The sequence below is a fragment of the Spironucleus salmonicida genome, chromosome 3, assembly GCF_000497125.1.
Source record: "Spironucleus salmonicida strain ATCC 50377 chromosome 3, whole genome shotgun sequence".
NCBI lineage: Eukaryota > Fornicata > Diplomonadida > Hexamitidae > Spironucleus > Spironucleus salmonicida.
Window position 1 is genome coordinate 400,097 of NC_090598.1, and position 25,674 is coordinate 425,770.

The 25,674-nt window shown below is 31.4% G+C and overlaps 16 protein-coding genes across 16 annotated transcripts; 9 read left to right on the top strand and 7 right to left on the bottom strand. All coding sequences in view use genetic code 6, as the record gives it.

Moving 5' to 3' along the window:
* Positions 1-18: 18 nt before the first annotated feature.
* Positions 19-1,392, bottom strand: SS50377_22489 (Zinc finger domain-containing protein; the record flags this gene model as incomplete). Its single annotated transcript, XM_067906379.1, has 1 exon — positions 19-1,392. The coding sequence occupies one exon, from the start codon at positions 1,390-1,392 to the stop codon at positions 19-21; it is 1,374 nt and encodes a 457-aa protein (XP_067765647.1).
* Positions 1,393-1,553: 161 nt separating this feature from the next.
* Positions 1,554-2,540, bottom strand: SS50377_22490 (Inosine-uridine nucleoside N-ribohydrolase; the record flags this gene model as incomplete). The annotated part of the gene is made up of 1 exon (XM_067906380.1): positions 1,554-2,540. The coding sequence occupies one exon, from the start codon at positions 2,538-2,540 to the stop codon at positions 1,554-1,556; it is 987 nt and encodes a 328-aa protein (XP_067765648.1).
* An 830-nt stretch (positions 2,541-3,370) lies between these two features.
* SS50377_22491 (uncharacterized protein) lies at positions 3,371-3,748 on the bottom strand (the record flags this gene model as incomplete). Its single annotated transcript, XM_067906381.1, has 1 exon — positions 3,371-3,748. One exon carries the CDS (start codon positions 3,746-3,748, stop codon positions 3,371-3,373), a length of 378 nt encoding a protein of 125 aa, XP_067765649.1.
* Positions 3,749-4,415: 667 nt separating this feature from the next.
* On the top strand, positions 4,416-4,925 carry SS50377_22492 (uncharacterized protein; the record flags this gene model as incomplete). Its single annotated transcript, XM_067906382.1, has 1 exon — positions 4,416-4,925. The coding sequence occupies one exon, from the start codon at positions 4,416-4,418 to the stop codon at positions 4,923-4,925; it is 510 nt and encodes a 169-aa protein (XP_067765650.1).
* Positions 4,926-5,572: 647 nt separating this feature from the next.
* Positions 5,573-7,249, top strand: SS50377_22493 (Molybdenum cofactor sulfurase; the record flags this gene model as incomplete). The annotated part of the gene is made up of 1 exon (XM_067906383.1): positions 5,573-7,249. The coding sequence occupies one exon, from the start codon at positions 5,573-5,575 to the stop codon at positions 7,247-7,249; it is 1,677 nt and encodes a 558-aa protein (XP_067765651.1).
* Positions 7,250-7,384: 135 nt separating this feature from the next.
* Positions 7,385-8,287, top strand: SS50377_22494 (Macro domain-containing protein; the record flags this gene model as incomplete). The annotated part of the gene is made up of 1 exon (XM_067906384.1): positions 7,385-8,287. The coding sequence occupies one exon, from the start codon at positions 7,385-7,387 to the stop codon at positions 8,285-8,287; it is 903 nt and encodes a 300-aa protein (XP_067765652.1).
* A 97-nt stretch (positions 8,288-8,384) lies between these two features.
* Positions 8,385-8,699, top strand: SS50377_22495 (uncharacterized protein; the record flags this gene model as incomplete). Its single annotated transcript, XM_067906385.1, has 1 exon — positions 8,385-8,699. The coding sequence occupies one exon, from the start codon at positions 8,385-8,387 to the stop codon at positions 8,697-8,699; it is 315 nt and encodes a 104-aa protein (XP_067765653.1).
* A 709-nt stretch (positions 8,700-9,408) lies between these two features.
* Positions 9,409-11,931, top strand: SS50377_22496 (uncharacterized protein; the record flags this gene model as incomplete). Its single annotated transcript, XM_067906386.1, has 1 exon — positions 9,409-11,931. One exon carries the CDS (start codon positions 9,409-9,411, stop codon positions 11,929-11,931), a length of 2,523 nt encoding a protein of 840 aa, XP_067765654.1.
* A 47-nt stretch (positions 11,932-11,978) lies between these two features.
* SS50377_22497 (uncharacterized protein) lies at positions 11,979-13,478 on the top strand (the record flags this gene model as incomplete). Its single annotated transcript, XM_067906387.1, has 1 exon — positions 11,979-13,478. The coding sequence occupies one exon, from the start codon at positions 11,979-11,981 to the stop codon at positions 13,476-13,478; it is 1,500 nt and encodes a 499-aa protein (XP_067765655.1).
* Positions 13,479-13,587: 109 nt separating this feature from the next.
* On the top strand, positions 13,588-14,133 carry SS50377_22498 (uncharacterized protein; the record flags this gene model as incomplete). Its single annotated transcript, XM_067906388.1, has 1 exon — positions 13,588-14,133. The coding sequence occupies one exon, from the start codon at positions 13,588-13,590 to the stop codon at positions 14,131-14,133; it is 546 nt and encodes a 181-aa protein (XP_067765656.1).
* Positions 14,134-14,173: 40 nt separating this feature from the next.
* Positions 14,174-15,592, bottom strand: SS50377_22499 (Epsilon tubulin; the record flags this gene model as incomplete). Its single annotated transcript, XM_067906389.1, has 1 exon — positions 14,174-15,592. The coding sequence occupies one exon, from the start codon at positions 15,590-15,592 to the stop codon at positions 14,174-14,176; it is 1,419 nt and encodes a 472-aa protein (XP_067765657.1).
* Positions 15,593-15,669: 77 nt separating this feature from the next.
* On the top strand, positions 15,670-20,100 carry SS50377_22500 (uncharacterized protein; the record flags this gene model as incomplete). The annotated part of the gene is made up of 1 exon (XM_067906390.1): positions 15,670-20,100. One exon carries the CDS (start codon positions 15,670-15,672, stop codon positions 20,098-20,100), a length of 4,431 nt encoding a protein of 1,476 aa, XP_067765658.1.
* A 20-nt stretch (positions 20,101-20,120) lies between these two features.
* SS50377_22501 (Annexin 2) lies at positions 20,121-21,035 on the bottom strand (the record flags this gene model as incomplete). Its single annotated transcript, XM_067906391.1, has 1 exon — positions 20,121-21,035. One exon carries the CDS (start codon positions 21,033-21,035, stop codon positions 20,121-20,123), a length of 915 nt encoding a protein of 304 aa, XP_067765659.1.
* A 283-nt stretch (positions 21,036-21,318) lies between these two features.
* On the top strand, positions 21,319-22,230 carry SS50377_22502 (Annexin 1; the record flags this gene model as incomplete). The annotated part of the gene is made up of 1 exon (XM_067906392.1): positions 21,319-22,230. The coding sequence occupies one exon, from the start codon at positions 21,319-21,321 to the stop codon at positions 22,228-22,230; it is 912 nt and encodes a 303-aa protein (XP_067765660.1).
* Positions 22,231-22,271: 41 nt separating this feature from the next.
* Positions 22,272-23,171, bottom strand: SS50377_22503 (Annexin 8; the record flags this gene model as incomplete). Its single annotated transcript, XM_067906393.1, has 1 exon — positions 22,272-23,171. One exon carries the CDS (start codon positions 23,169-23,171, stop codon positions 22,272-22,274), a length of 900 nt encoding a protein of 299 aa, XP_067765661.1.
* Positions 23,172-23,318: 147 nt separating this feature from the next.
* Positions 23,319-25,121, bottom strand: SS50377_22504 (putative polyadenylate-binding protein; the record flags this gene model as incomplete). Its single annotated transcript, XM_067906394.1, has 1 exon — positions 23,319-25,121. One exon carries the CDS (start codon positions 25,119-25,121, stop codon positions 23,319-23,321), a length of 1,803 nt encoding a protein of 600 aa, XP_067765662.1.
* Between the last annotated feature and the right edge of the window lie 553 nt (positions 25,122-25,674).

Consider the following 25,674-nt stretch of genomic DNA (forward strand, 5'->3'; position numbering starts at 1 on the left):
ATATGAAATTCTCACTCATCAATTATAGATATGCAAAGTACTTCTCTTGAAATGAGGTTTAAACTAATTGATACTTTCATTTTACTCAGTGTAAACGAAATTACGATTGTCTTATGCGCCAATCAATTCTTCTGGTTAAAGTTACAATCTCTAGCATTCCATTTCCTTCTACATCCATTCATCAGTAATACGTAAAATGTATTTAGATTATGATTTAGTTTACTTAGCCAAATCGTTTATTTAACTAACTATATTTTAAGCTTAACTTGTTAGCTGTATGTTTGTGGTTTTTTCTACGTTTTCTGGATAACTCTGATTTTCTATAGCTCTGTATCCTAATTTTCTTAAAGAATCTAATAATAATTTTTATTGTAATCTAACCTTAGCCCACTCAGGGACAACTATTTTTCTATAAGCAGACCATTCTTTAAGTGAGTAATATTTACCGCCAAGATTTAGTTAAAATGAAGTCTAAATATCTCCACGTTCTAGTCTAAAAGGTCTACATCTCAATTATTTCAATTATTCTGGAAATGCTTCCAATTCTTTTAGCATTTCAATTGGATAAGTTGATGTAAAGTCATAATAATCAGGGAACATTAAATGATATTTTTCTATATCAGGTAAAATATGAAAAGTTGCTGCTAGATGTCTCCTTAGTCCAGAGATAGAGAAAAATGACTTTTCACACTTAAAACATTATCTTGTTTATGAATAAACAGTTCTAAACAAATCGATAAGCTTTTCTGCATCACAATATTTTCTATAAGGTACAAAAAATCCATGCTCTTCTTCCATATGCTTTTCTAAAGTTGTAAAATCGGTTTCAGTCTTTTCGCACATCAAACACTCATTACAACCAATTTTAGTTCTTTTTTCAACAATTTCACTGAAAATCAGCTCATCTTAGGCTTATTCGTCCAACTCAAGTAATTAAGGTAAAATTTATCTGAAAATCTCAGCCTCTTCATAATTACAAAACGATGGGACAGTAAATTCAAATTCATCGATATTTTGTTTATTTACTCCTTCGTCATTACAACATTAGTCACCTGTACCTGCAATTTTTTTGGTACCTGTTTTTTCTGTTTTTAAGGCAATTAATTTAATTCTTTATTTATGCTTATTTGTAGTCATGTGTTCAATCATCTGGGCATTGGATTTGAATTTTCTGTTGCAAATAGTGCATTCTAATGCTTATTTTGCGGCTAATTCTGCTGTTTCTTGCTGCTGAATCGTCAGGAATTCTATATATTCATCAGGTGTCATTGGTGGAAGGGCTTTCTATGAGCGACGACAGTTCTCTACGTGCAATAATGTCTTAAAATGGTCTCTTTATTCATCTAGAGAGGTAAATGATTATCTACAAGTGATACAAGTATAATCTTACATTTGGGAAAGGATGATGAAAGGGAATTTTATATTAAAATATTATATATTAGTCCGCTTAAAAATTTTAGAGGTAATTTCACGGACTTTTCTGTCTAAAAAAATAATACTTCTTTGTAGACATATAAAAATATAATACCAAAGTAATAAGTAAAACAATTAAATCAGTTATCAAAAATAGCTCTTAATTTTGTCAATAATTGCTCATATTCTAGGTCAACAATAACGCCGATATTCTTTCCATCAACCATCTTGGTTCTACCGAACTGTTCAGTCTATTCGGTAATAACTTCGATGCCGCACTATCTAAGGGTGCAGAATTCAGGGAAGATAGCAGCGAAAACAGCAAGTGCATCACAGATCATGTATCTGGTGCCATTAATCTTCTTAGTTTGTTGTACCATCCATGCAGAAATTGCTTAGTGGAAATCTTAAAGCTTATTTTCACCTTTATGAAGGGAGTTAAGAGTGTCAAAAGTAAGAGATTTTTTGATGGTAAGAACCCAGTCTGCTACTACAATATCCTTCTCTCTGAAGCACTTTTCAGCAGCGTCAACATCGCACGCAATATTGTGTTCAGCGAAGGGGCATTTGAATACACCCATGTTACCATCAGTTGGACCAAATGGTTTAGCATCATCCAAGGAAGCAAATGCCTCAGGAATACAAGCAGACATAGTAAAATATTACATATTTTCTACCTCTAATTCAGCCATAGTGGTGCAAGGACCAATGGAGATGAATTTGAGCTTCTGGCCATTTTTCTTGGCCTCAGCAGCAGCCCAGAGCAAGGAAGGCATGAATTCTTCAAAAGGTAACTATTCGAAAGGTACATTATGTTTTTTCTCGAAATCAGGTTAGCCACCAAGACCGTCAATACCGTGCCAGCATTCTTCGTCAGGTTCAGATAAGGGCTTAGGTACAAACTTGGAAACCGTGTTTAAGGCAGAAACAGTGAGCTTAGGTATAACCTTTAAACCTTTTACCTGCTTATACATATTTACAACACGGCTAACATTCTTCTTGACATAGTCGCAAGGTATGTTGCCATATGAGCAAGAAATACCTAAAACAGTAGAGTGTTATAAAGCCATTAAAATAGCAACTGTATCATCAAGACCAGCATCAGTATCAATCCAAAGATAGGACATTTGATGAAAAGGGATTTAAATCTACTATGTTAGATTCATATTTTATAACATAATAATAAGATTATAAAAATTTAAAAATCACAAACTATCACAAATATTTAAACTCATTTGGAGCGAAAGTCGCAAGATATAATATGATTTTTTTGCATTAATAGTATTGGTTTAGTAAATCAAGTATAGTTGATATTAATAATGATATTAACATTCGATAAAAACAATTTAATAGTTATAATATAGACAATATTTTTAATTTTAATTTAAAAGTGATGTTTAATTCAAAATATTAAGTTAAGTATAATATTTTAAAATTGTATTTAAATATTTTGAATAAAAATCAATCAAGTTTGATTATTGGTCTTTCTCTCCCAGACATTATATCTCCCGGCCTCTCTTGTGGTCTGTTCGCTGATATATGGAAACTGTTTCTATATATCAGCGAAAACTCACTATTTTTGGTTATAGCAACCATATAAATTGCTTTGCAGCAATTTATGTAATCAGGAAATATTTTAATTAGAATCCATTCAGATTCTCATTTCTAAAAATAATGGTATTTCCCACGTCAACGGATGCTTCTACTCGCAAGCTTGCTACTATATCCGAGACCTGCGATGGATCCTAATCCGATATATAGTAGTCTAGATATAATATTGGTGCTAACATTTAAATCCTACGCGAGGAAACCTTTCTCATATTCTTATAGTACTTGAGCACACCAGAGGCAGGCTCTTTCAACCTTTAACACCACACCAGATAACAAGACTACCAGTTTCACAGAAAAATATCACTGTGTGTATCAGCTCGTTACACTGGAGCTAACACAATAACAATCACACCTCGCTTAACTCTTCTCCACAAATCTCATCCTCAAATTCATCTTCTGGAACTTCTCCCATTAACCGATCTGGCCTAGTCAGTCTATATTAAATTTTCTCCAGATCAGTATTATTGTAAAGAATATCTGTCAATATATCACCGTTTGCTATCGCAAGTGCAGCTAATGCTAATTCACCTATTATCAAACCTCCAGATGCAAAAGGTTCAACATCTAAAGGAAGTGGAAATTGATCATCAACTATCTTATCCCCATTAATGAATGCTCTTAATGTATTGCACGCCTATTGTTATTTTTTAAAAGCTTCCTAACAGTTATTCTTCCCAACCAAATTTTCCACTATGGACTAATACAACTTTACGCGATGCTTCATGATAGAGGTGAAGTGTGTATAAGTATAATATATAATATACAAGTCACTTTAAAACTTAAAAGGCATCACGAGTTGGTTCTTCACCTTCATAAACCTTGAACTTTTCGGAGTAAACTCAATCTCAATTTCTTTTTGGCCTATATTTAGCCACAGGTAATGTTTGTGATATTGGTATCTGCACTTCAAGCTTTTACTTACATCATTATACTAAATAATTCACCATCTCTGATGACAGTTACATCTTTTGATAATAATTTAATATATTGTATTAATCATGATTATTAATGGTTATTTTTCATCTGTCATATTATAAATAGCAGTTGTTGACTTAACTCCATACTACCGTACTCTGCAAATTTTTATTGACATTTTGAGAATACAAAAATTAATATTAGAAATTAAATATAATTTAGTTAATAATTTTAAAATTTGTTTATGTTTATTATCTTAAGTATGTGCATTATTGAAAATCATTATTTGTTTTGGAAATAATGTTCAGTTTTACAAAATCTTTAATTAAATTATTATATTATATAAAATTATTATTATAAATGAGATAGATTAAATTACAAAAGAATTAAAACTTACGCAAGTAGACGAATATCTACTGGAATTATAGTAATATTATAGATACCAAAATAAAAACTGTATACACCATAAATCTAAGATGCATGTATCAAATGGTAAAGGCATAATATTGCTTAAGTTTATGGAAACTCTTTATATTAATAAAGATCTAAGTCTTCACAAACTTAATTTAATATATAACGAACTAGTATACTATATTTATCTTTCTAACATGAAGCATCGCGTAAAGTTGTATTAGTCCATAGTGGAAAATTTGGTTGGGAAGAATAACTGTTAGGAAGCTTTTAAAAAATAACAATAGGCGTGCAATACATTAAGAGCATTCATTAATGGGGATAAGATAGTTGATGATCAATTTCCACTTCCTTTAGATGTTGAACCTTTTGCATCTGGAGGTTTGATAATAGGTGAATTAGCATTAGCTGCACTTGCGATAGCAAACGGTGATATATTGACAGATATTCTTTACAATAATACTGATCTGGAGAAAATTTAATATAGACTGACTAGGCCAGATCGGTTAATGGGAGAAGTTCCAGAAGATGAATTTGAGGATGAGATTTGTGGAGAAGAGTTAAGCGAGGTGTGATTGTTATTGTGTTAGCTCCAGTGTAACGAGCTGATACACACAGTGATATTTTTCTGTGAAACTGGTAGTCTTGTTATCTGGTGTGGTGTTAAAGGTTGAAAGAGCCTGCCTCTGGTGTGCTCAAGTACTATAAGAATATGAGAAAGGTTTCCTCGCGTAGGATTTAAATGTTAGCACCAATATTATATCTAGACTACTATATATCGGATTAGGATCCATCGCAGGTCTCGGATATAGTAGCAAGCTTGCGAGTAGAAGCATCCGTTGACGTGGGAAATACCATTATTTTTAGAAATGAGAATCTGAATGGATTCTAATTAAAATATTTCCTGATTACATAAATTGCTGCAAAGCAATTTATATGGTTGCTATAACCAAAAATAGTGAGTTTTCGCTGATATATAGAAACAGTTTCCATATATCAGCGAACAGACCACAAGAGAGGCCGGGAGATATAATGAGCAAATATATTATCATTATTACTACTTAAGAAATATAAGTATTTTAAATTATCTCATTTATACTCTTTATAATATTTCAAAATTATCATGTAATATACTAGTAATAAGAATATTATATATTTGTTATAAGTATTAATTAATATTATGTATTTATATATGATTTATATTTCCTTTCTTAAACATCAAATGTCGTAATAGACTGATCTTGATATAAAAAGCAAATCACGTTAATAATAACTTCAAAAAGAAGAAGAACCCAAAATAATATAATAAAAGAATAGAAAAATGAATATCAAACATCTTTGCATACTTCTTACAGTTTTATTTGCTATTGGATTTATATATCTACTGAATTATAATTCTAAATCACCTAAGTTAACTGAATCTTAGAGATAATTTATTAAAGAACACCCAGGATATGGTCTTAATGGCTAATTGGAAAGCTTAAGACGTAAAGAGTTTAGTTATCTTACAAAGAATGGAACATATTTAGATTTTACTGGTGCTGGAATGTTTTAGGAATCACAGTTATAGAACACAATCAATGAACTTTCGAATAATCTCTATTGTAATACACATTCACTCTCAGCATGTTCTAAAAATACGGATAAGACAGTCGAAGAAGTAAGAAACGCTCTTCTTGATTATTTTAATGCTCCAAAAGGCACATATTCTATTATATTTACCGCATCTGCAACGGCTGCTCTTAAGCTGGTTGGTGACTCATTTCCATGGTCCAATTCGTCTAAATTTTTGTATTCCAAACATAATCATAATTCAGTTCTTGGTATGCGTCGACTAGCAATTGCGAATGGTGCTAAATATCAAACTCTTCCTTGGGATTATTATCTTAACATTTAAAAACCAGTTAAAATGGAAACTGCCAGAGAAGTATTAACCAAACATTATCATGATGAAGATGACGGTAATACAACTTATAATTTATTAGCTTTTCCTGCTGAGTGTAATTTTTCAGGTATTAAATATCCTTTGGATATTGTTCAAAATTTTGAAGCAAATGATGAAGGAGAAACTTATAATTAAGGAAAATGGCACGTACTTCTTGATGTAGCTGCATATATACCAACTCACAAATTAGATCTGAATGCAACGCCAGTTAGTTTTGCAGTAATGTCATTCTATAAAATGTTTGGTTTCCCTACCGGAATTGGTGCTTTAATTGTACGAAATGATGCTGCTGGATTACTTAGAAAGACTTGGTTTGCAGGTGGTAGTGTAGTTATGGCCAGCTGTGATAGTGATTATTGCAAGTTAAAACCGAGATATAGTGAGAAATTTGAAGATGGAAGCCTTAATTATTAGGGTATTTTAGGAGTTAAATATGGACTTTAGGCAATAAAAAATGTAGGAATTGATAACATTTAAGATCATATTTGTGCTCTTAGGACACGTGCATGGGAGCGTAGTTAAAAAATCACACACTCTAATGGAAGAAAGCTATTTGTTGTTTATGGTGAGCATCATTTGGATTGTTCTGTTTAAGGCGGTATTTTATCTTTTAACCTTATTGATAAGAGTGGAAACTTTATTGGATATACAAAGCTTACAACTTCTGCGGCTGAACATAATTTTATGCTCCGTGCTGGCTGTTCTTGCAACCCTGGAGCATGTACAAACTATCTCGGTTTAAGTGAAGAGCAAGTTATAAAAACTAGCGCCAATAGATCGAGCTGTGGAGATGATATTGATAATATCAATGGTATTCCTTTAGGTGCTGTAAGAATTAGCTTTGGATATCCAAATAATATTTAAGATGTAGACAGTTTCTTTGATTACATTGAAGCCAACTGGGTAGATTACTAAGGAAAATCTGATTTTGGAGGATTTTCTGGGATGATGTGATCAAAATATTATTCAATCGTCTTTTTGAGTATTTGAAGTTCATGTAAATGCAACTTAATTTTTCCGCATAAAATATAAATAAAATTTATATTATACTATATAATAATAAACTTATCCTTCTGCACTAGCTTTTAAATGGATTCAAATCTCTTGGACGAGTCTACTATAGCACTTCCTAATCCACCAACATCTCATTATGATCTCCTACCTCAAGTTCTAACATAATAACTTCGCTCTGCTAAAGCTGCTCTTTTTTCTGAAGTCTCTCGCGCTCGTAATACTGCAAAACCACCGCCACGCCCATTCTAACTTATCACATCAACGGCAAAAATTGCAAATTTAGGGTCTCTGACAAATTTGCCATAAGCCAAAAATGATATTAATAAACACCTCTGTATCGTTGAGGGAGATTTGACTTAACTTGCTACAGAGGCATATATAGTTCCTTATGGGAGCACATGTGAACTTAGTGCTAGAGTCCATGCCAGATGTGGTATATCTTTATAAAATGAGTTGAAACGCTTAGTAACAAATTAACGTGTTGGGGAAGCAGTTTAAACTCCACCTTATGATTTATTTTAAATTGATGCAGGAGGTTAAAAATATCCACTAATGCTATATCATGCTATTGCTCCCAATCAGGAAGACCCATAAGGTCTTAAGAGTGCTTATGAAAGAGCACTGTATTTATGTGCTAGTGATGGTATGAAAACGATTAGTTTGCCAATTTTGAGTGGGGTAGCTTATCCAACTCCAGGTGTTGAGTACTATCCTCTTATTGGTTCGATTCATGTACTTTTAAGTGTTTTAAGAGCGTGGTTCGAAAGGGATGATATAAAAAGTGCTATTGATTTAGTTGTTATAGTCTGTTAAAATGCCAGAGAAACTAGTGTAGTCAACGAATTAATGGATTTATATTTCCCATTTGATGATTAAAATTACGTAAAGGATTCGCTTAATGATTTTGAAACAGAGGTTGTAGTTGCTGCCACTGCTAAAAAAGGAAAAAAAGGAAAAGGTAAGAAGGGGAAAAAGTGATACAATGTATACTGTAATTGATATTATTAATAAAAATTTAATATATACAGTATTATATAAATATTAATAATATTAGTATAATATGCTCCCTAACATAATGCAAAAAACTATTAGAAAACAAAAGCGTCCTATCTTATTTTAACGAAGAATTTTATCAACAGTTTATGAGGCATCTGAAGAAGAAGAATTCCATACATCGCTACCATCTCTTCCACCATTATTTTAGTTTAAACCTACACACGCTGAAAAAGTTAGTTTGTTTAATCACTAAATTTCATAGCCAATTCCTCCTACATTCTCTTTTTAGCGCAAATCTAGATTATAAATTCATAGATTCTCTGAAAATGACGATTTTATTTCATAACTCAAATAATTTAAATAATCACATTAACCAAATAATAATTGTTAGTGATATTGTCTAAATTTGTATTTCTAACAATCTTATAAAATTTGGTATTTTAATCATATATATAACTCGTAAATCAAAAAAGTTATATTGATGATTTTATAATTTGAAAGATAAATGTATATACAATTTTAAACCACTAATTAAAATGATTTACACAATAATATTAGTTTTATGTTTTATAATTTGTAACTTGATTTATTTAGATCAATGAAAAATAATTTAATAAGCATTGATTTACTACCTTAATTTAGAATTTCTGCTTTGATAATATAGATGTTATCTCAATTATTATTAGGGTATACATTTTCTATTTAGTTACATTATTTATCATTTCAGTTAGCAATTATTTTATTTCTTTTAGTTTAACTAAATTTAGTTTTCATAAGTATACTCCAAATATACAGAATTAGTTATATTATGCTTATAATACTAATACAATCTTAAATCTTAATATTAATTAATTTAGACCATATAACTTAAAAAATAACATTTTTTGAAAGTATTATTTGAAAAGATCCACAATAATACAATAAAAATATTATCCAAAAAAATAAGCCACATGCTTTGCATTTATTTATAAGTATATATGATTGTTCTTATTATAAAATTAAGATAACCTGAAATTTTACTAATTATAACTTACTCCTTTGATATTTATTATTTATAGTTGATTATTATATATTGTATTTACTAATATCCACTCCACATTAAAATGCAGCTTTAAATATAATAAGCTCTAGAACAGTCTCTAAACCCTCTTACGATACAATAGGCAACATAAACTCTAGAAACTATGCGTTTGGATCCAAATTTTACTGAAAATTTAATTCCATTCCTTTAGACCGATCTTGCATTACCTGCAATTATCTAACTCTCACTTACACATAAAAATTTTATAGATCGCTAACCATAACCATATCTCAAGTTAGCAATATAGCTTTTATAGATTCCTCCATAAATATCTGCTATCCCCAAAACATCTAATTTTCTTAACTAACTGGTTCCACATCTTTTTGAATCAGGCTGGTTTACACAAATTAATGATCTTTAAGAGATGTTCGTATAATAGTAAAATATTCTAGCACTTAATGCAGTATGTGCTTGTTTTGAGAAATTTTAATCAGTAAGTTTGAATGATGAAATTGCGACTAAAATATTAAATTTATTAGAAAATTCTAAAGAAATGGTTAATTTTGTTTTTAAAGATTATACTTAATAATACAGTTCTATATTGAGACTTTTACGAGCAGCATTTTCGTGGGAAGATCTACCTGATTTTTATCTAGAACATTATTAAGATATAATAACATTACTGTATAAAATTATAAATAATAATATGTGTAATAAAGAGGAATTTGAGGTAATAAATGAAATAGTCGGGGAAGCTATTTGTGTTCATTCAGAAGAACTTAAAGAACATTTAGAAATATCAGTTCAATTTTTAATATATTGTGTTGAAATGCATGTATTAGATTGTAATTATGAATATTTTGTTGCTAAGACATTAAATAAGTTGGCTCACTTTATTAGTTCGCCTGAGATGTAATAAATAATGTTAAAATTTACTAGTAGTTTGTATTAGCTTACACTCAAGGCACTATAAATAACAGAATAAGACTATGATAATATTAAATTTTGTGATAATTTATATTTCTAGTGTTATCAGTCACGATATGATTTTAATTCTAGAAAAGATGGTGCTGAGTAAATTTTAAAAGAGCTTTCAAAGTTAATACCAGAAATGAAATAGAATATACAGTAATAAGCATTTTAATAAGTAACTTTTGATAATTTATCGATTTAGATTATTTTATTTAGAGTTTTTTCTATATAAAGCATGAGTAAAATACTAGGAATCAAACTATAAGTAGACTAAGATTATGTGAACTAGTTTGGCAGAAATTTATATAATCTCATACAAAGCATATCATCAGTTAGTGATGAGAAAATATCTTTAATCTTTTCAGATATTCTTAAATTTACGGTTGATTTTTAAACAGTATTAGAGGACTCTATTCTCACTGAGCTTATACAAAAATTAGTAGCTATTTATTTAGGGAATTCAAATTAATTTTACAATAAAAATATGGCTTCTTCCGTTACTTAAGCACTTACATCTAAAGTACCCTGTTCTTAGTTTATAAATGAGAAAATTTTATCAAAACTTATAATTGAAAGCTAGGAAAATGTTATGTCAGATATAGAAATACAAGCTGTTTATTGTATTCTAAAAGCAGTCGTTAATTCTCTTTCAATTGAAAGTTAATCACAATTTATGTAATAAATTTTATAACTTCTTTAGATTTCTCTTTAAAATGAAGCTGGATAATCATATCTACATTACCTGTTTGAAACTACAGGTATTTTCATTAAATTTGCTAAATTTGATGTTTAAGATATATTTATATACTTATAGTAACTCACATTAAATGTGAATGAAAGCTAGCTTTAGGAGATATCCCCTTTCATATATTAACTTTTTACTTTAACTTCAAATACTGATATTTAACTTCCATTATTATATCAAAGCTTAACCATAGAAACATACCAAAATTATCCAGATATGACGTTACCTTTATTATTCTTTGCAGATAAGTACTTAACTAATAATAAAATTGAATTTTATCAAAAACCAAACACCATATTAAGATTAACATAAGAGTTTGGTCCCCAACTTAAGATTGAACCTGTGATATAAGATTTAATAACCATATTGGTATAATAAAAATCAAAAATGCACCTTGCAATTAAGTTTATAAATAATACTATGGCAACAATAAGGTATGAACAACAATTTTTGTCTCAACTCACAATGTTTATTATGTCATAGAAGTAAATTCTTTTTACAAATAGGGAGCTACTTAAGTAATGTAGTATATATCTTTTAATGGAAATTGAAAATATTCCTAATTAGTAAGAAACTTTGTAAATGATAATCAAGCCAGCAGCTACTAGTTTTGGCATTCGTGATTAGTACAAATAAATATACTGTTCATTATTAGTGGAAAAGAGTTCTAGTTTATCATAATTTTTACCTTTAATTATTGAAATTTGTGGGCTTGCATTAGGAAAAATTAGAACTAGAGGAAATATGGGGCTAACTAGATAAGAAAAGGAGGGATAGGTGGTAGGTGTAAGTGTTTTAGATAGCGTTCTGGATAAGGAAAATGTGTTGAGTCTGGCTGACTTAACTGCAGAGTGCTAATAAAGACTCGGAGTTACGGCTTGGTAGTGATTGAAAGGTTACAATATGGTATAATAATATAATAATGATTAAATAAAATGAATTTATCAAAATGTATTTATAAACAAATCTGTTAAGAGGCCTCTTATTAAGTTCTCACATTTGCCTAGAAAACAGTTCTAGATGCAATTTTAACCATGGAGACTCCCATTTTTATTTTAGCACTACCTGGAGCCGGAACGTCACATTTGATGTAATGTATTTCTAATATTGGGCGAGCTGTTTATGCTAATGAATTTTAAATATTTCAGGAGTAGAATAATATATAAAATTGTCAATTCTTATTGGTTGAAGACTCGCATTTATATTCTTTAAATATACTTTAACTACCTATCAAACATGCAAGTAATGTAGTTTTAGCTGGATTATACAATTAGGATATCATGAAATTTATTAGATAACGTGGAATATCTATTTGTGTGCTAGAGCATAATATGAAACATCTCTCTAGGAACATTTTTATGTTATAACGTGCTTTATCTAGACTAGATCAAAGTGATTTATAATATATGTTTGAAGAGTTCCAGGAAAAAATTGAGCCGGTTACATATCAAATAAGTAATATAGTAGAAATATACTTAAATGTATAAGATCGTCGAGATTATTTCAGAAATAAAGATGCTGTATTTTAACATAAACATGATTTTTAAGGTAGGTTAAAGAATTATAATTTATTTTATAAAAGTCAATAATAGGAAGTTATAATAGAGTTTCCTCCTATAGTATTAGTTGAAAAGTATATAGATGCAGAAAAATTTCATAGTTAATTGATTCAAGCAGCTGAGGGAGTAATTAAGATAGAAAATTATATTTTTTGGCCATAATCACTCATTATTTTTAACTAAAATCATAAAGATATTTAGATCTATGAGATTGGATTAATAACAAATATAGTTGAAATATAAGGAAGATATTAATTTATTATCGTAATAAAAAATAGAAATAATTTATACTTAGTGGATATCATTCCCAATATTTAAAATATACCTTTTGAACTAGCATTTGCTTTATCAATTGATCGGTATAATTTTTTAAAACTCGATCGAGCTATTATTTAAATTGTAAGAGATTCTAGTTAGCAGTTCATACTTCAGTGCATTTCAATGGCTTAGTAAATCTAATTAGCAGTACTGTAAGCCCCGATTTTCTCAAACACAAGAGTTAATTTTTTTAATCTTTCTAATTAAGTGTTAAATTCATTATATTCCTAAAAAAATTTAGTAATACCTGAATTTCTAAGCTAAAATCCATTTATTACAACATACTATAGAGAGAAGAAAGATTTATATAACTAGTATAAGCAGGAGTTATAGTTTCACTAACCAAATCCACCCAGTTTCGAAAAATTTTATGTTAGATAAGCTCATAGTTAATCACCTGTATTATTTGGTGGTATTTACACGGGCTATCCTGCAACACACTAATATCATATTCATTCACTGTAAGAAAGCTTACAGTCTCATATTAATTAAAATTTTCCATTGTAAAATTTATATGATGAAATTTCTATTAGTAGTTCGAAGTCCGATTTTCTTTGATATATCAAGTATGATTTATCTTATATGACATTAAATTAATTCAATACATATTCTAGTACAATTATTATATTATATATTATATAATAATTAATAGTGCTTCAATACTTAAATGCTACCAGTGAATCCAGTTATAAATCATGATGAGTTAAAATCTGCATTCAAAGAATAATTTGATATATTTTCATTTAAATTCTAGTCTTAGCATCCCTTAGATAGAGTCGCAACAAAGAAATTCATTCCAGACCCTCCTCGATAAATTTCATAGTAAGCAACTAAATTTGGAGGTGAGCGCAAGACAGTTTTTGAAAAAATTATCAATAACTAAAAGAATATGTCGTAATCTATTGGATACTTGAATCCATATCACAACAAAATTTATCATGTTTCTAAAGATACACCAGATCTTATTCCAACTCCTAGGCAGACGTATGTTGATAAAATTGTTACTTACTCAGATGCATACTAGAAGCTTCCTGAGCTTCGATCTTAATTTTGCACAAAAATAAACTGCTAAGAGCGTACAATGCCAGAGCCATTCTCACTCACCAGAAGAAAAAAATATAAATACGTAGTAAAATACGACCCAAAGTTAGAATTTTCTGGAAAATTTAGCTTCTCGAAATCTATGAATCTATCATTATCGAGCATTTAGTGATTTTTTACCTGTCAAAATTCACAAAATATGCTCGATTCGGTCAAAAAATAACAGGACTATTCCACTTCCCATACCCTTTTATCTTCTCTTGATCAACAACCATCCGCCCCTCAATTCCTTCATATCCATTAACGACCTCCAAAACCCGTGCATTTCTCCTGTCAATCTCGTCAAGTTCCATCCATTTTAAATAATGATGTAAATACATCTTTCTATTTCGCATTTTGGAGTACATCTCCTAAATACCTTTTATGTTACCTAAAATACTACTAGAATTACGTAAACTAACAACGTTTTCATTACCATTTCCTCCATCAGTAATGCCCATTTTGAATCCCCTAACACCCCATTCAGGATGTCTGATAGTGACTCCCTCTAAGCAACTAGATACAGTACCAGAATCTACATTTCCACGCGCAAAAATAGCACTGCTTAGACTAGGTCCGCTGGTCGAATTGGTAAGTTGGGAAATTCCAGTGAAAAGTTATCGAATGGCAGGTTAAATTGATCTAAAAGATTTTTAAAATGGAAGAGGAGCAAGTGCAGAGCAAGCTATATTAAGTTCCTAGAATGGGACTAAATTAGTCGAAATTTCGTTTAAATCTACGTTCATCTCCCCGCCAAAGCGCATTGATGCAGTTATTGATGATAGCGTGGTAGCAATAGCCTCATTAATTTAGGGGAACGGTCGTGAATGTTACTTTTACTATTATTATGATTATTCTTCAGTTTTTGTAAGCTCATTAGACTTTTTCTATTTTAGTACATCTCGCAGTTCATCAAGAATTGATTTCTGTTTCTTAATTTGAATTGTCTAAAAATTTGACAGTCCACCTGTACCTAGACCCTATTTAACTTAATCATATGATTAATAAATTTTGTCGTTATCAAAAGGTAGCACTAGATCTGCAGAATTAAGCAAAGACGATAAAGAGAAAACTGTATTATATGGCGCGGTAATAACGTCGGCTGCTTCTACAGATGGAATAACAGCAGATGAAATTATGGATACACCTGGATATGTTTCACGGGTAAGTTCCATGAGAAAAGCACCAAGACCAGATCCAGTTCCACCACCTAGAGAAGAAAAAGACAAAAACCCTTGCAGAGAGTCGCAACGTTCAGCTTGGAAACGAATTGCTTCTAAAAGATTATCTTTCTGCTCTTAACCATGGCGTGAGAATCCTTCCGAAAAATTATTACCAGAACCATCAACTCCAGATACTGTTGATTTTTTGTCAAAAATCATAGATAACTCTGACTTAAATATTTGATTTAAAACACCTTCTTCCATATCCACCAAAACACCTCTAGCTTATGGAAATTGTTTATTACCATCATATAGAAATGTTGAAGCTGAATCTGTATATGAACAATGTTCGCTCATGATGGTTCTCCAAAACTCAGAGCCTATTTAGTTGCCACATTATCCAATTTGTAAAGTTATTATCTCTCTCATTCCTTTTCAAATAAAACGTAACAAATATCTATTTATTAAAAATATAATATGATATATATGTTTCCACTCCAAATCAAATGGATACTATTAAAAAAATTTATTATACAGATCAGTCTGTTCTAGCAAGTCTATTAACATCTGATACTGCTCTTACTTTACTTACTAATAAAACTATAGAATACCACAATGCCAATTAGGAGAATCCTCTGAAAATTATACTTTAAATTCCAGTTAATCATTCAATAGTGTAAGCTAGGTTCTTTCCAAGACCTGGCTAAGTTGAAATATTATTAGCAATATTAAAAGCAGATAATAATTAATTTTTAGTAATTTTGGAAATAGGCAACGGAAAAATTTAATTTTCAACACCTTCATATTAATAAATTACTGATTTTAATTATATTGGAAATTCAGCTTTTTATGTAGCAGATAACATTATATATTCGTGGGATATACAGATTTAACCAGAGATTTTTTATAAAGGAACTGGAAAAATTAATAATATTCAGTTTGCTGAGATTTTGTTTAAATAACATGTTATCATTTGTTCTGATGATAAAGTTTTCACAATTGAGGCTGATACAAAGAGATAAGCACTTGATTTTAATATCACAGGTAAAATTAGGTTAATGTGTTTTAATTCATTTATTAACCAAATATTTATTTAAACTATTGACGGCCCATTTTTTATTTTTGACTTGAATACAACTCTTACTTTTAATCTTTAACCTCCTATTCTAAACTATTCTTATAGTGGTAATTACAGGCTAAATAAAGTTTTACCCACTGAAAGTGGTTATATTGTAACGTGTTGTAACGGATTAATATATAATTTAGAAGTTGTATATGAAAGTCCATGTGCTGATTTAACTCAAATTGAAAAAATTGTAATAAATTAAGCAGGATTTTAGCTTGTTATCAAAGGAGCAAAAGTCTTATTTAATTCTTAAATAAAATTTTTAGGCCTTTCAAGAATCAGTAATGATTACTTTTTTGTTGGTACTGAAAATTGTATTATTTGCGGTAAAGTTTCTAGTATTAATACATGTGATGATGATTACATAGGGTTAGGCGTAACTAAACGTTAAAACGACTTAATTAAGAAAACTCGTATTAGCTTAATGAAATCAGACGATGCTTAGTATAAAGAGTTTATTGATAATTTACTAACATATAAATTAGGTCATGTGTCAGAATTATTTAAAAATCAGTATATAATGTTATGCAAAGATCTCTATCATATTGTCTAATATTACTCATTTACAGAAAATCATGATTTAGTATAAACTATTGATTCTCCTTGGGCTGATTTAGATAATCAAATATAATAAAAACCGTTTTCAGACGATGACCAATTTATAGCACTCAATCCATTTTATCCATAAGAACAATTTAGAATTATGCTGAATTCAGAATCTTAATAAAATGATTTAGATACCTTTATTGATCTTACACTTCAATAATTTTCATCAGATCCAATTGTTTCTTCATAAAAAATGTAGCTTTCAGCATATGCTAAAAATTATTTCCCGCATCTAACTGCTATTATTTATAGAATATCCAAATAATTCAACGAAGGACTGGTGAAGCTTAATTAATTTAAATAAAATATGTAGCACCAGTCACAGTTTTTAGCTGATAATTTCAAAAAATTAAATTAAAACGAGACTGATTTAAGTCTAAAGACGGAGTAATCCCGCATCCTTCTAGAAAAATATGTTGCTAGTTATTATCATGAAAAATTATAAAAATTTGATTTGCTTTCAAATGAACCATCGAATATTAGAAATCTTATTAAATTTATTTTACCACTTTATTTAAAAAGTGAAGTATCTACAAAGTTATCAAAGACGTAGCTTCTATCTGCTTTCAGCAAAAGTTTGAATGTTTTAATTGAAAATTTCACAGCATCAACTCCACAAAATTTAAGTTTAGATGGTAAAAATGCAGTTTCAGAAACAATTTTAGATTAAAATCATTCGATTTTCCATTAAAATCTAACTAGACTAAATATTGGTTATGGTAAAATAGAAAAGTTCGCATTCTAACCATTGCCAGCAAATTCGATTTCGTTCCATTTTACAGAAATAGATCAGAATTTAGTGAATTTGCTAAAAGAAATTAATGCATAGAACAACTAAATGAGATAAATTTCAAATGAATATTTGATTTTTGATGACTTTTTGGTACCCTACGTCATCTATGATTTTATTGAACTTTTTTCAGCAACAAACTTGTTATTTATGGTATCTGATCAACTAAAAAATACATCATAGGAAATATTCAATGCTATTCAGTATACTAATAAATAATTTAAAGGGAAATTCTAGCTTTTGGAGTTATATGATATTAGACCTTACGAATAAAATGATTAATATTCGAAACTTTACTTCAAGAAAGCCGAAAATATTTTTCGTTTAAGTGATATAATAACAAATTAAACGTAGGATTTGAGCTGGTAAAATCCACACAAAAAATTCATTCCAAGGCCTCAAAATCTATAAGATACTCTAGAAAAAATGTAGTTTGGCATGAAACAGATTAAGCGTATTATAGCTAACCTAGCAGAGTTTCTAAACTTTGTGTAAACTTAGGAAGTCGCTGTAAACGGACTTGAAAACGGAAAATTCCGCTCATACGGAGGTATTGATCCAACATAAGTTTTTGTAGACTTAATAACATTAGAAGTGCATGTTTTGTTTGTATTTGAAAATACAGATTCACTTAAAATTGATAACAATAGAATAGTTATGGGAGCATGTTTCCAAGCACCAGAACTTATTTTTGGTGTCAGATAGCCATCCAGTGATGTGTGGAGTCTGGCATTATTATTTTTATGTTTGTATCATTCGTTTGTTGCAGTTCCAAAGTAGAAAAAAATGAAAAGAGCTGATATAAAAAGTTTTGCATAAATAATTTTTAATTTCAATTATTTTGTGCACTTAACCAGTAAAATTGCTGCCGACAATTTCAATTTCAAATCAAAAAATAGCAAACAACGAGAAATGCCTACTCCATTATAAACAGTAATTTTAGCAGTTTTAACAGCATCAGCAAGCTTGAGTACTGATATAACAGATTTGCCTTAGCAATAATAAATCAGCAAAATACTGAAAGTTTTAATGTCTGGAAGCTCATAGTAAGTTTCTAATATGCAAGATTATTTCACAAAAGCAATATCACAGCCTTTCATAAATCCTGGGCAAAATGGAGAAGCAAAAGAGCTTTTTTCTTATAATAAAGGTAAAATGTTTAAGTTTATAGAATTAACAGAAAAATATATTTAAAATATTATTAAAAAGTGTCTGGTGTTCAATTCTGATGAGCGAATGAGTATTTCAGAATTCCTGAGCTTGTGGAAGTGTGAAGGAGACGACGTATTACAATAGGAGTTAGTGCTTTCGAAGGATATTTAAAATATTTCCGAGTCAAATTAGAAGGTGATGTAATATTAGTTGTAAGTAAAAATTGAGATCTCGTCAGGGGAGGATTTATCTGTTACTAACGAAGAAGATGTTGAAGACGAAGAGGAAGATTTTAGCGATTAATTAGAAAAAATTAATGCTGAAATGTCATATTCCGGTTCTCAATAGGTTGAAGAGGAAATTGATGAAGAAAATTTCGAGGAAATGACCGAAGGTGAAATCAAGGAAATCAAGGAGAAGAAGCAGTATAATAGCTAATTAGAAGCTTTTAGAGAAATTTATATCTAATAATATGGAGAAGTTCCTGGTGATTTAGATTTAGAGGCTTTGATGAAACATAGCATAGCAGATTAAGAGGATCCTAATTTAGAAGAGATAGCTGGATTGGAAACTAGCGACATTTACAAAGCTGATGATATGAACTACTATTAGGATATCATTGATAATCCTGATAAATTTAAAGAAGTAGAAGTACCTGTTGTTGCAGAGGATGTTGAAAAAGTCAACTAACCCTAAATCAAAGGTGTGATGAGTTAGATGAAGCCAGAATACGATGTGTACGCTATGTAAGATGAATTAGTGGAAGAGTATAATATGCCTTCAGATTATGAGCCTGAGAAATCTGAAGAAGTAGAGTAGGCCGAAGAGCTACCCTGGTATGTATTAGCAGCTTAGTAAGAGGAAAAAGAAAAATAAGAAAAAGCAAGCACAAAACTAACTAGGAAACAAAAAATATAGTAGAGAGACAAAAAAGTTGCTTCTGGAGAGCAAGAATCAGATGATTACACCTATGAAGATGATGAAGAAGAAGAGGAAGCGGACCACGAAGAGGAGAAAACCGAAATATCGAAAACTGAAAAACAAGAAAAGGATGATGAGCCATAATTTAACTATGAGAACTCTGACAAACCAATTTGGGAAACAGCTGAAGGGGATTAGGAAAAAGAAGTATTTTATGATGAAAATGGCGAAGTAATTGACATGAATATCGGAGATATGAACATCGAATAGGAAATTTTGATAGACGATGACGGTATGGCATATTATATCAATGAGGAAGGCGAAAAGCAGTACCTGGAGTGATATTTGTTAAATGAAATCTGTCACTTTGCGTCCCATATTAAAAGGAGGGACTTTTCCATATTACCGGAAAAGTCAGATTTGATGTCTTTTGCGAGCGAACCGCTGAACTTTGGATAATATTCATTTACAACAGATCTATACCTGTCTCTGAACAGCGCGGCGGCGTTTATCATGTTGACCTCCTTCGTCCCGGCGCCCTTCATGGACTTATGCAAAATGAAGGCACAGGCTTGGGCACCTGCAATGAGGAAATCGTGTGCAAGGAGGAACGCATACTCAGCCTTTCCAGCAAAATCACCCTTAATAGCGTCGCGAAGAGATTTCTTGTTGTTCTGCTCGTAAATTTGGGCGATTTGGGCGTACTCTTTGGATGTAGAAGTGCAGAGCATGCGGATAACAGCCTGCTCATCAGTTCCGGCGCCTTTAATTGCCTGGGTCATGGTGGTAGCGTCCTGCTACGCCTAGTTGCGGTCGAATCTGGTCTGACACATCCAGGCCTTAATAAGGCGTGAAAAGGGGTTCTTTGAGAGGTCATCAGCGACGTCTTCCACCATTTGGGCTTTAAACAACCTGAAATATGCGTTACTGATCTCCTTCATATCGTTCTCGTCGGCCATGAAAATGAGTTCTGCAAGCGTGCGCTCGTCGGTGCCCATGCCTTTGATGGCCTTTTTCAGCTGTGTGGCCCAGAACTTATATCTTGGCTCGAAACACGCGAGTAAAAGATCTTCTAATTTTCCAGAAGTTTCTTTCTTGATAACTGTGCTGAGGTCTTTGCCATAACAGCAGTAAAATGCCTTGGTGACTTCAAAGAGCTCGTCGGGTGTACACTGGCAAATTACGTCTATAATTTTAGCTTCGTCTGTACCAGCACCCTTACAGGCTACTTAGATCTATTCAGCCAATCTTACAAAGTCGGCGTTAGTTTTCGACATTTTAAAAGACGATTTGATATCTTTATTTTTAAAATAAATAGTAAATAGGTTTAACTTATTTTACTGTAAATAAAGCGTTTTTACACAATTCTATTGATCTTATGATATGGTTTAAAATCTTTATAATTTGAACCAGGTAAAAACTGAGGCTACGCTGATGTAATGTGGATTTCTTTAGGTCTTATGCGTTATATGAAAAATAAGTTAAATAATTTGTTCTACAATTAACTGAATCATTAATATTAGCTATTATAGTATAAATACTAAAAGTTTTTTTCTTAAAATGGCAGATCGTAAAGCTAAATGGGTCTAACATGCTACTACTATTTAGAAAGCATGTAATGGTATGGGAACCGATGAAAAGGCGATAATTGATGTTATTGCTGCATGTACGCCAGATGATTGCGCTGGAGTCTCTCAAGCATATTATTGCTGCTATGGCAAGGACGTAGTTAAACTGCTCTAAAAAGAAACATCTGGAACATTTGATAAATTCCTCACTGCATGCTTCACTAAGAGATATTAACTTTGGGTTTAATTACTTAAAGAGGCCATCAAGGGTCTTGGAACTGACGAAAAATCTCTTTGTGAGCTTATAATCATGGGAACTACAACCGATATGGAAATTCTTTAAAAAGAATATTTCAGACTCTACAAAAAAGAAATGATTGAAGAGATTTCTGATGATATTTCCAACAAAGCACCTTGGGCTAAATTGATTAAAGCTTGGATGTATCAAACCCGTTTCACTAGAAACTCAATAGCTTAAGACGTTGATACTCTTAAATAGGCGATGAAGGGTGCTGGTACAGACGAGCAAGCTATTATTCGTATTCTTACAACTTCTACTCCTGCAGAATTTGTCTAAATTGCGGAAGCATACGAAAAGACTACCGGTAAACCTCTTCGTGAACATTTGAAAAAGGAACTATCAGGTAAATCTGAATACGCTTTTTGTCTCGCCCATGACGTACTTATTTGTCCTTCCAAAGCAGCTGCTTTTGTTATTCACAAAGCAATCAAGGGAGCTGGTACAAATGAGAAAACAATTATCAATTTTACTGCACTATATAGAGATAGATGTACTGATATCAATACATAATACACTAAATATGGATCACTTGCTAAAGATATTAAAGGTGATTTCAGCAGTCATATGGAAAAAGCATTATTGGCAATTTGGAAGGCCCAGTGATATTCTGTTTGATAATTTCTTATATAAATTAAATTAAATTTTCAATTCCAAAGAGTAATAATAGTATCAGATATATCTTCAAACCCTATCTTTAAATCTTCTTCTAATGTTTTCCCAGCTACTTAGCTATAGATTTATGAAAATTAACTTCTATATCTATCTCTTAAAAGAGCAGTTATACATAATATTGATTATTCTTTTGATTTAAGTGACTTAGAGAACGCAAAAGCACAAGCCTGTGTTCCACTTATTAAAAATTCAACTCCCATAACGATAGCATACTAAATCTTACCAGTAAATGCTTTTATCATAGCTTATTTTATCGTCTATTTAGCATTTTATAGGTAAAGATCATTTATCTCCCTAAATTACTCAGGTGTAATAGTGGTAAGGAATTTTATAATAATCTGTTAGTCAACCGATTTTGCTGCTAAAGTTGTTTTGAGAAGCTCTACTTCTTCAATAATATATTATTTTGGATATCTCATAGCATATACCCAAGCTTTTAAAAATTTAAGCATGGCATTTTTAGAAAAATCAGATGATATGTCCTCAAGCATCTCCTTATCATAAATTTCGAAATATTTTTCTTAAATAAGTACCATATCTTCTTCACTAGCTAATATAAGAAGCTCTGTAAGCATTTTTTCATCAGTTCCAAGTCCTTTGATTGATTTTTTTATTAAGGTAGCCCAAAGTGTATAACGATCTTGTATACAGTATTACATCAGATTTTATCCTTTTCCGCCACATCTCTACTTTAAGTAATTACTTAAAGACTATTAAGAATAACAGTAGAATGCTTTTGAAAATCTTTCGATTTAATCAGGTGAAATATTTTGCAGCACATTTGCAATTGCTAAATAGTCAATTCCATAGCCTTAAAATGCCAAATCTAATTATTAGGAGTATAATATCAGAAAATTATTATTAAGTTCCATTATAAAGATTTATCAAACTATGTTATTATATATTATTATACCTGTTATATAACCACTTAATTTCTAATCTCGCTTGCTTAAATATTTAAAATAAAACTTGCCACTCAAAAAAAAGTTTAATTACTAACAGCCTAAAACCAATGTCTTTCATTCTTAACCGCCATCCTTTGCGCCCTGTTCTTCTTCTTTAGCCACTTCTATGACCAGTCGTCTACCATAAAAATGCACACCATTTATGCCTTCAATCGCTTCTCGCGCCTCACGTGACGTGCTATATTCGACGAAAGCGAAACCACGCAAACCACCATCTAAGTTCTTCGGACAACGCAATGCTGCAACCTTACCAAACTAGTTTAAAAGTTGTCTCAATTCTGCTTGATTCGCCTGGAAAGCTAAATTTTTGATCATTAACCGTGTTGAATTTGTGTTATTTTGGCTAACTGTAGCACGCGCTTTTTAAGGCTCCCACCGAAAACCGTCCTGCATAACCTAACTAAGCGCAGATATGACCTTATTCAGTTAGCTTTCTTGCACAGTCACGAAGCAATACCCTTTATGCGAAATTTCATTTTATGGAATTGTGATTTATTCGTATTATTATATCTATTCTTTAATAATATGCTCAATTTACGTTTTATCTGTCGCGAACGAAATGTTTCGGATACACACACTGACCATTTGGTCCATTTTGGCCTCCGTTTCGACCTTAAGGGCCGCATTTTCAGCCTCCTGAACTTGCTCTTCCGCGCTCAAAACGCACGCAAATTCCAGCATCATAGGCACTTTTTCATTCCCCATTTTCTTGAAGCAGAGCTTTCCGAAAGCGCGTCGCGCGTCGCCATTTTCAGCGAATTTTACGATGCAAAAACCCGCGAAAAACGCTTTGCAGTAAACGACGATTCCAAACTGCTCGAAAAGCTGTTTTACGTCCTTTTCGACCGTCGAAATCGGCAGATTTTTGCACAAAATGACGTTTTTACTGCGATTGTGCGAGGGGCTAAAAGCGATGTTTTCGGCCTTAAACGCCGCCTTAAGCTCCTTCTGTAGGTACGCCTCCGCGGCTGCCAGCGTCACTGCGCTGTCCTGAATCAGCGCTGCTTTGTCGCCCAAATGCGCCTGCAGCGCGTCCACGATGTTCTGCTGGCGCTGAATCAGCGGGTTCCAGGCCAGCTTGTTGTTCTTGTCGAAGCCCTTCGCCTTGTATTCCTTGGTGCGAATGAACTCCTAGATCGCTGAGGTGCGGCCCTGCGTTATTCTGACGAATTTGCCGTTGATTTGTGTTTCCTGAGCGAGAACAGCGCGCTTTGCAGCCTCTGGGAGCGCGAATTGGACATATGCAACACCAGTTGGCTGCTTGGTGAGCGGATTCGTCGCCAGGACGACATCCGAGATTTCGCCGAATGGTGCGAAATGCGTTTGGATTTGATCGGTAGTGGTGAGGGTTGGAAGGTTGGAAATTTTGATTTTTGAGTCATCTATTTCTCCATTTTCAGCTGGGCGGGCTTCTTGTGAGTCGATTTATAGCTGCTTTTAATTATTTTATTGTTTTTATGGCACTACTATATTCTACTCCCATCCAGAGCCAGTGTTTAGATATTACTTTAGTAAATCGCCTCCTTCCGCTATTAGCTACTCTGCTAGTGCTCGAGCGCCTTGCGATAGGTTTTTCTGCTTTTTCTAGTCTTTTAACTGGTTTTCCTGAGCTACCTTGTGAGAAACAGCAATTTATATTTAAATTTTTCTTCCTCCAATGTAAGTATTGGATCTAAGCTTCACTGCACGCTCTGCTGATGTAGCCTCTGCAAACCCAATGTACCCTATGCACCGTGATGTCTTATCAGAGTTAGTGATTATTTATGTGTCAGTAATGTTTCCGATTTATTAAAAATGCTCCTTAATTTGCAATTCAGTGGCAGATGCTGGAATATTCTTAATGAAAATACGGGACATTTTTAAAGTGGTAAGAGAAATGGTATATATAATATTATATAAGAATAATATAAAATATAAATGATTAAACTAAATATACCTTGTAATGTGCTAGGTTGGATTAAGTACAAAAGTAAACTAACGCACGAATAAAGGTATTTCTATCTTATAATATAAACTAATACAAACTAAGAAATTGTAACTAAATTTATGCTTCATATGAACAACTAAAAATAAAATAAGTAACCTGAGTACATGAATCATGCTGATTATAACATATTTGATATTATATTATTAGAGAACGTTATTGTAAGAAATACTATATCTATAAAGTCTTTTTCAGCAGATGATCTTGAAATTTTTATTTTCAACGATTAAAACTATAACATATCTATAGTTAAAAAAATATAATTGTATAGTAAAGTCTTTAATAATTATCTTAATTATCTATTAAGGATAATAATAAATATGTTAGTGTTGTGGTTAAAATTCATGATTATGAGTTGTCAAACGACTATGTTTAGTTATTATGTCTAGATGGAACATAACCGGTTAGAGTATAAATGCATATCTT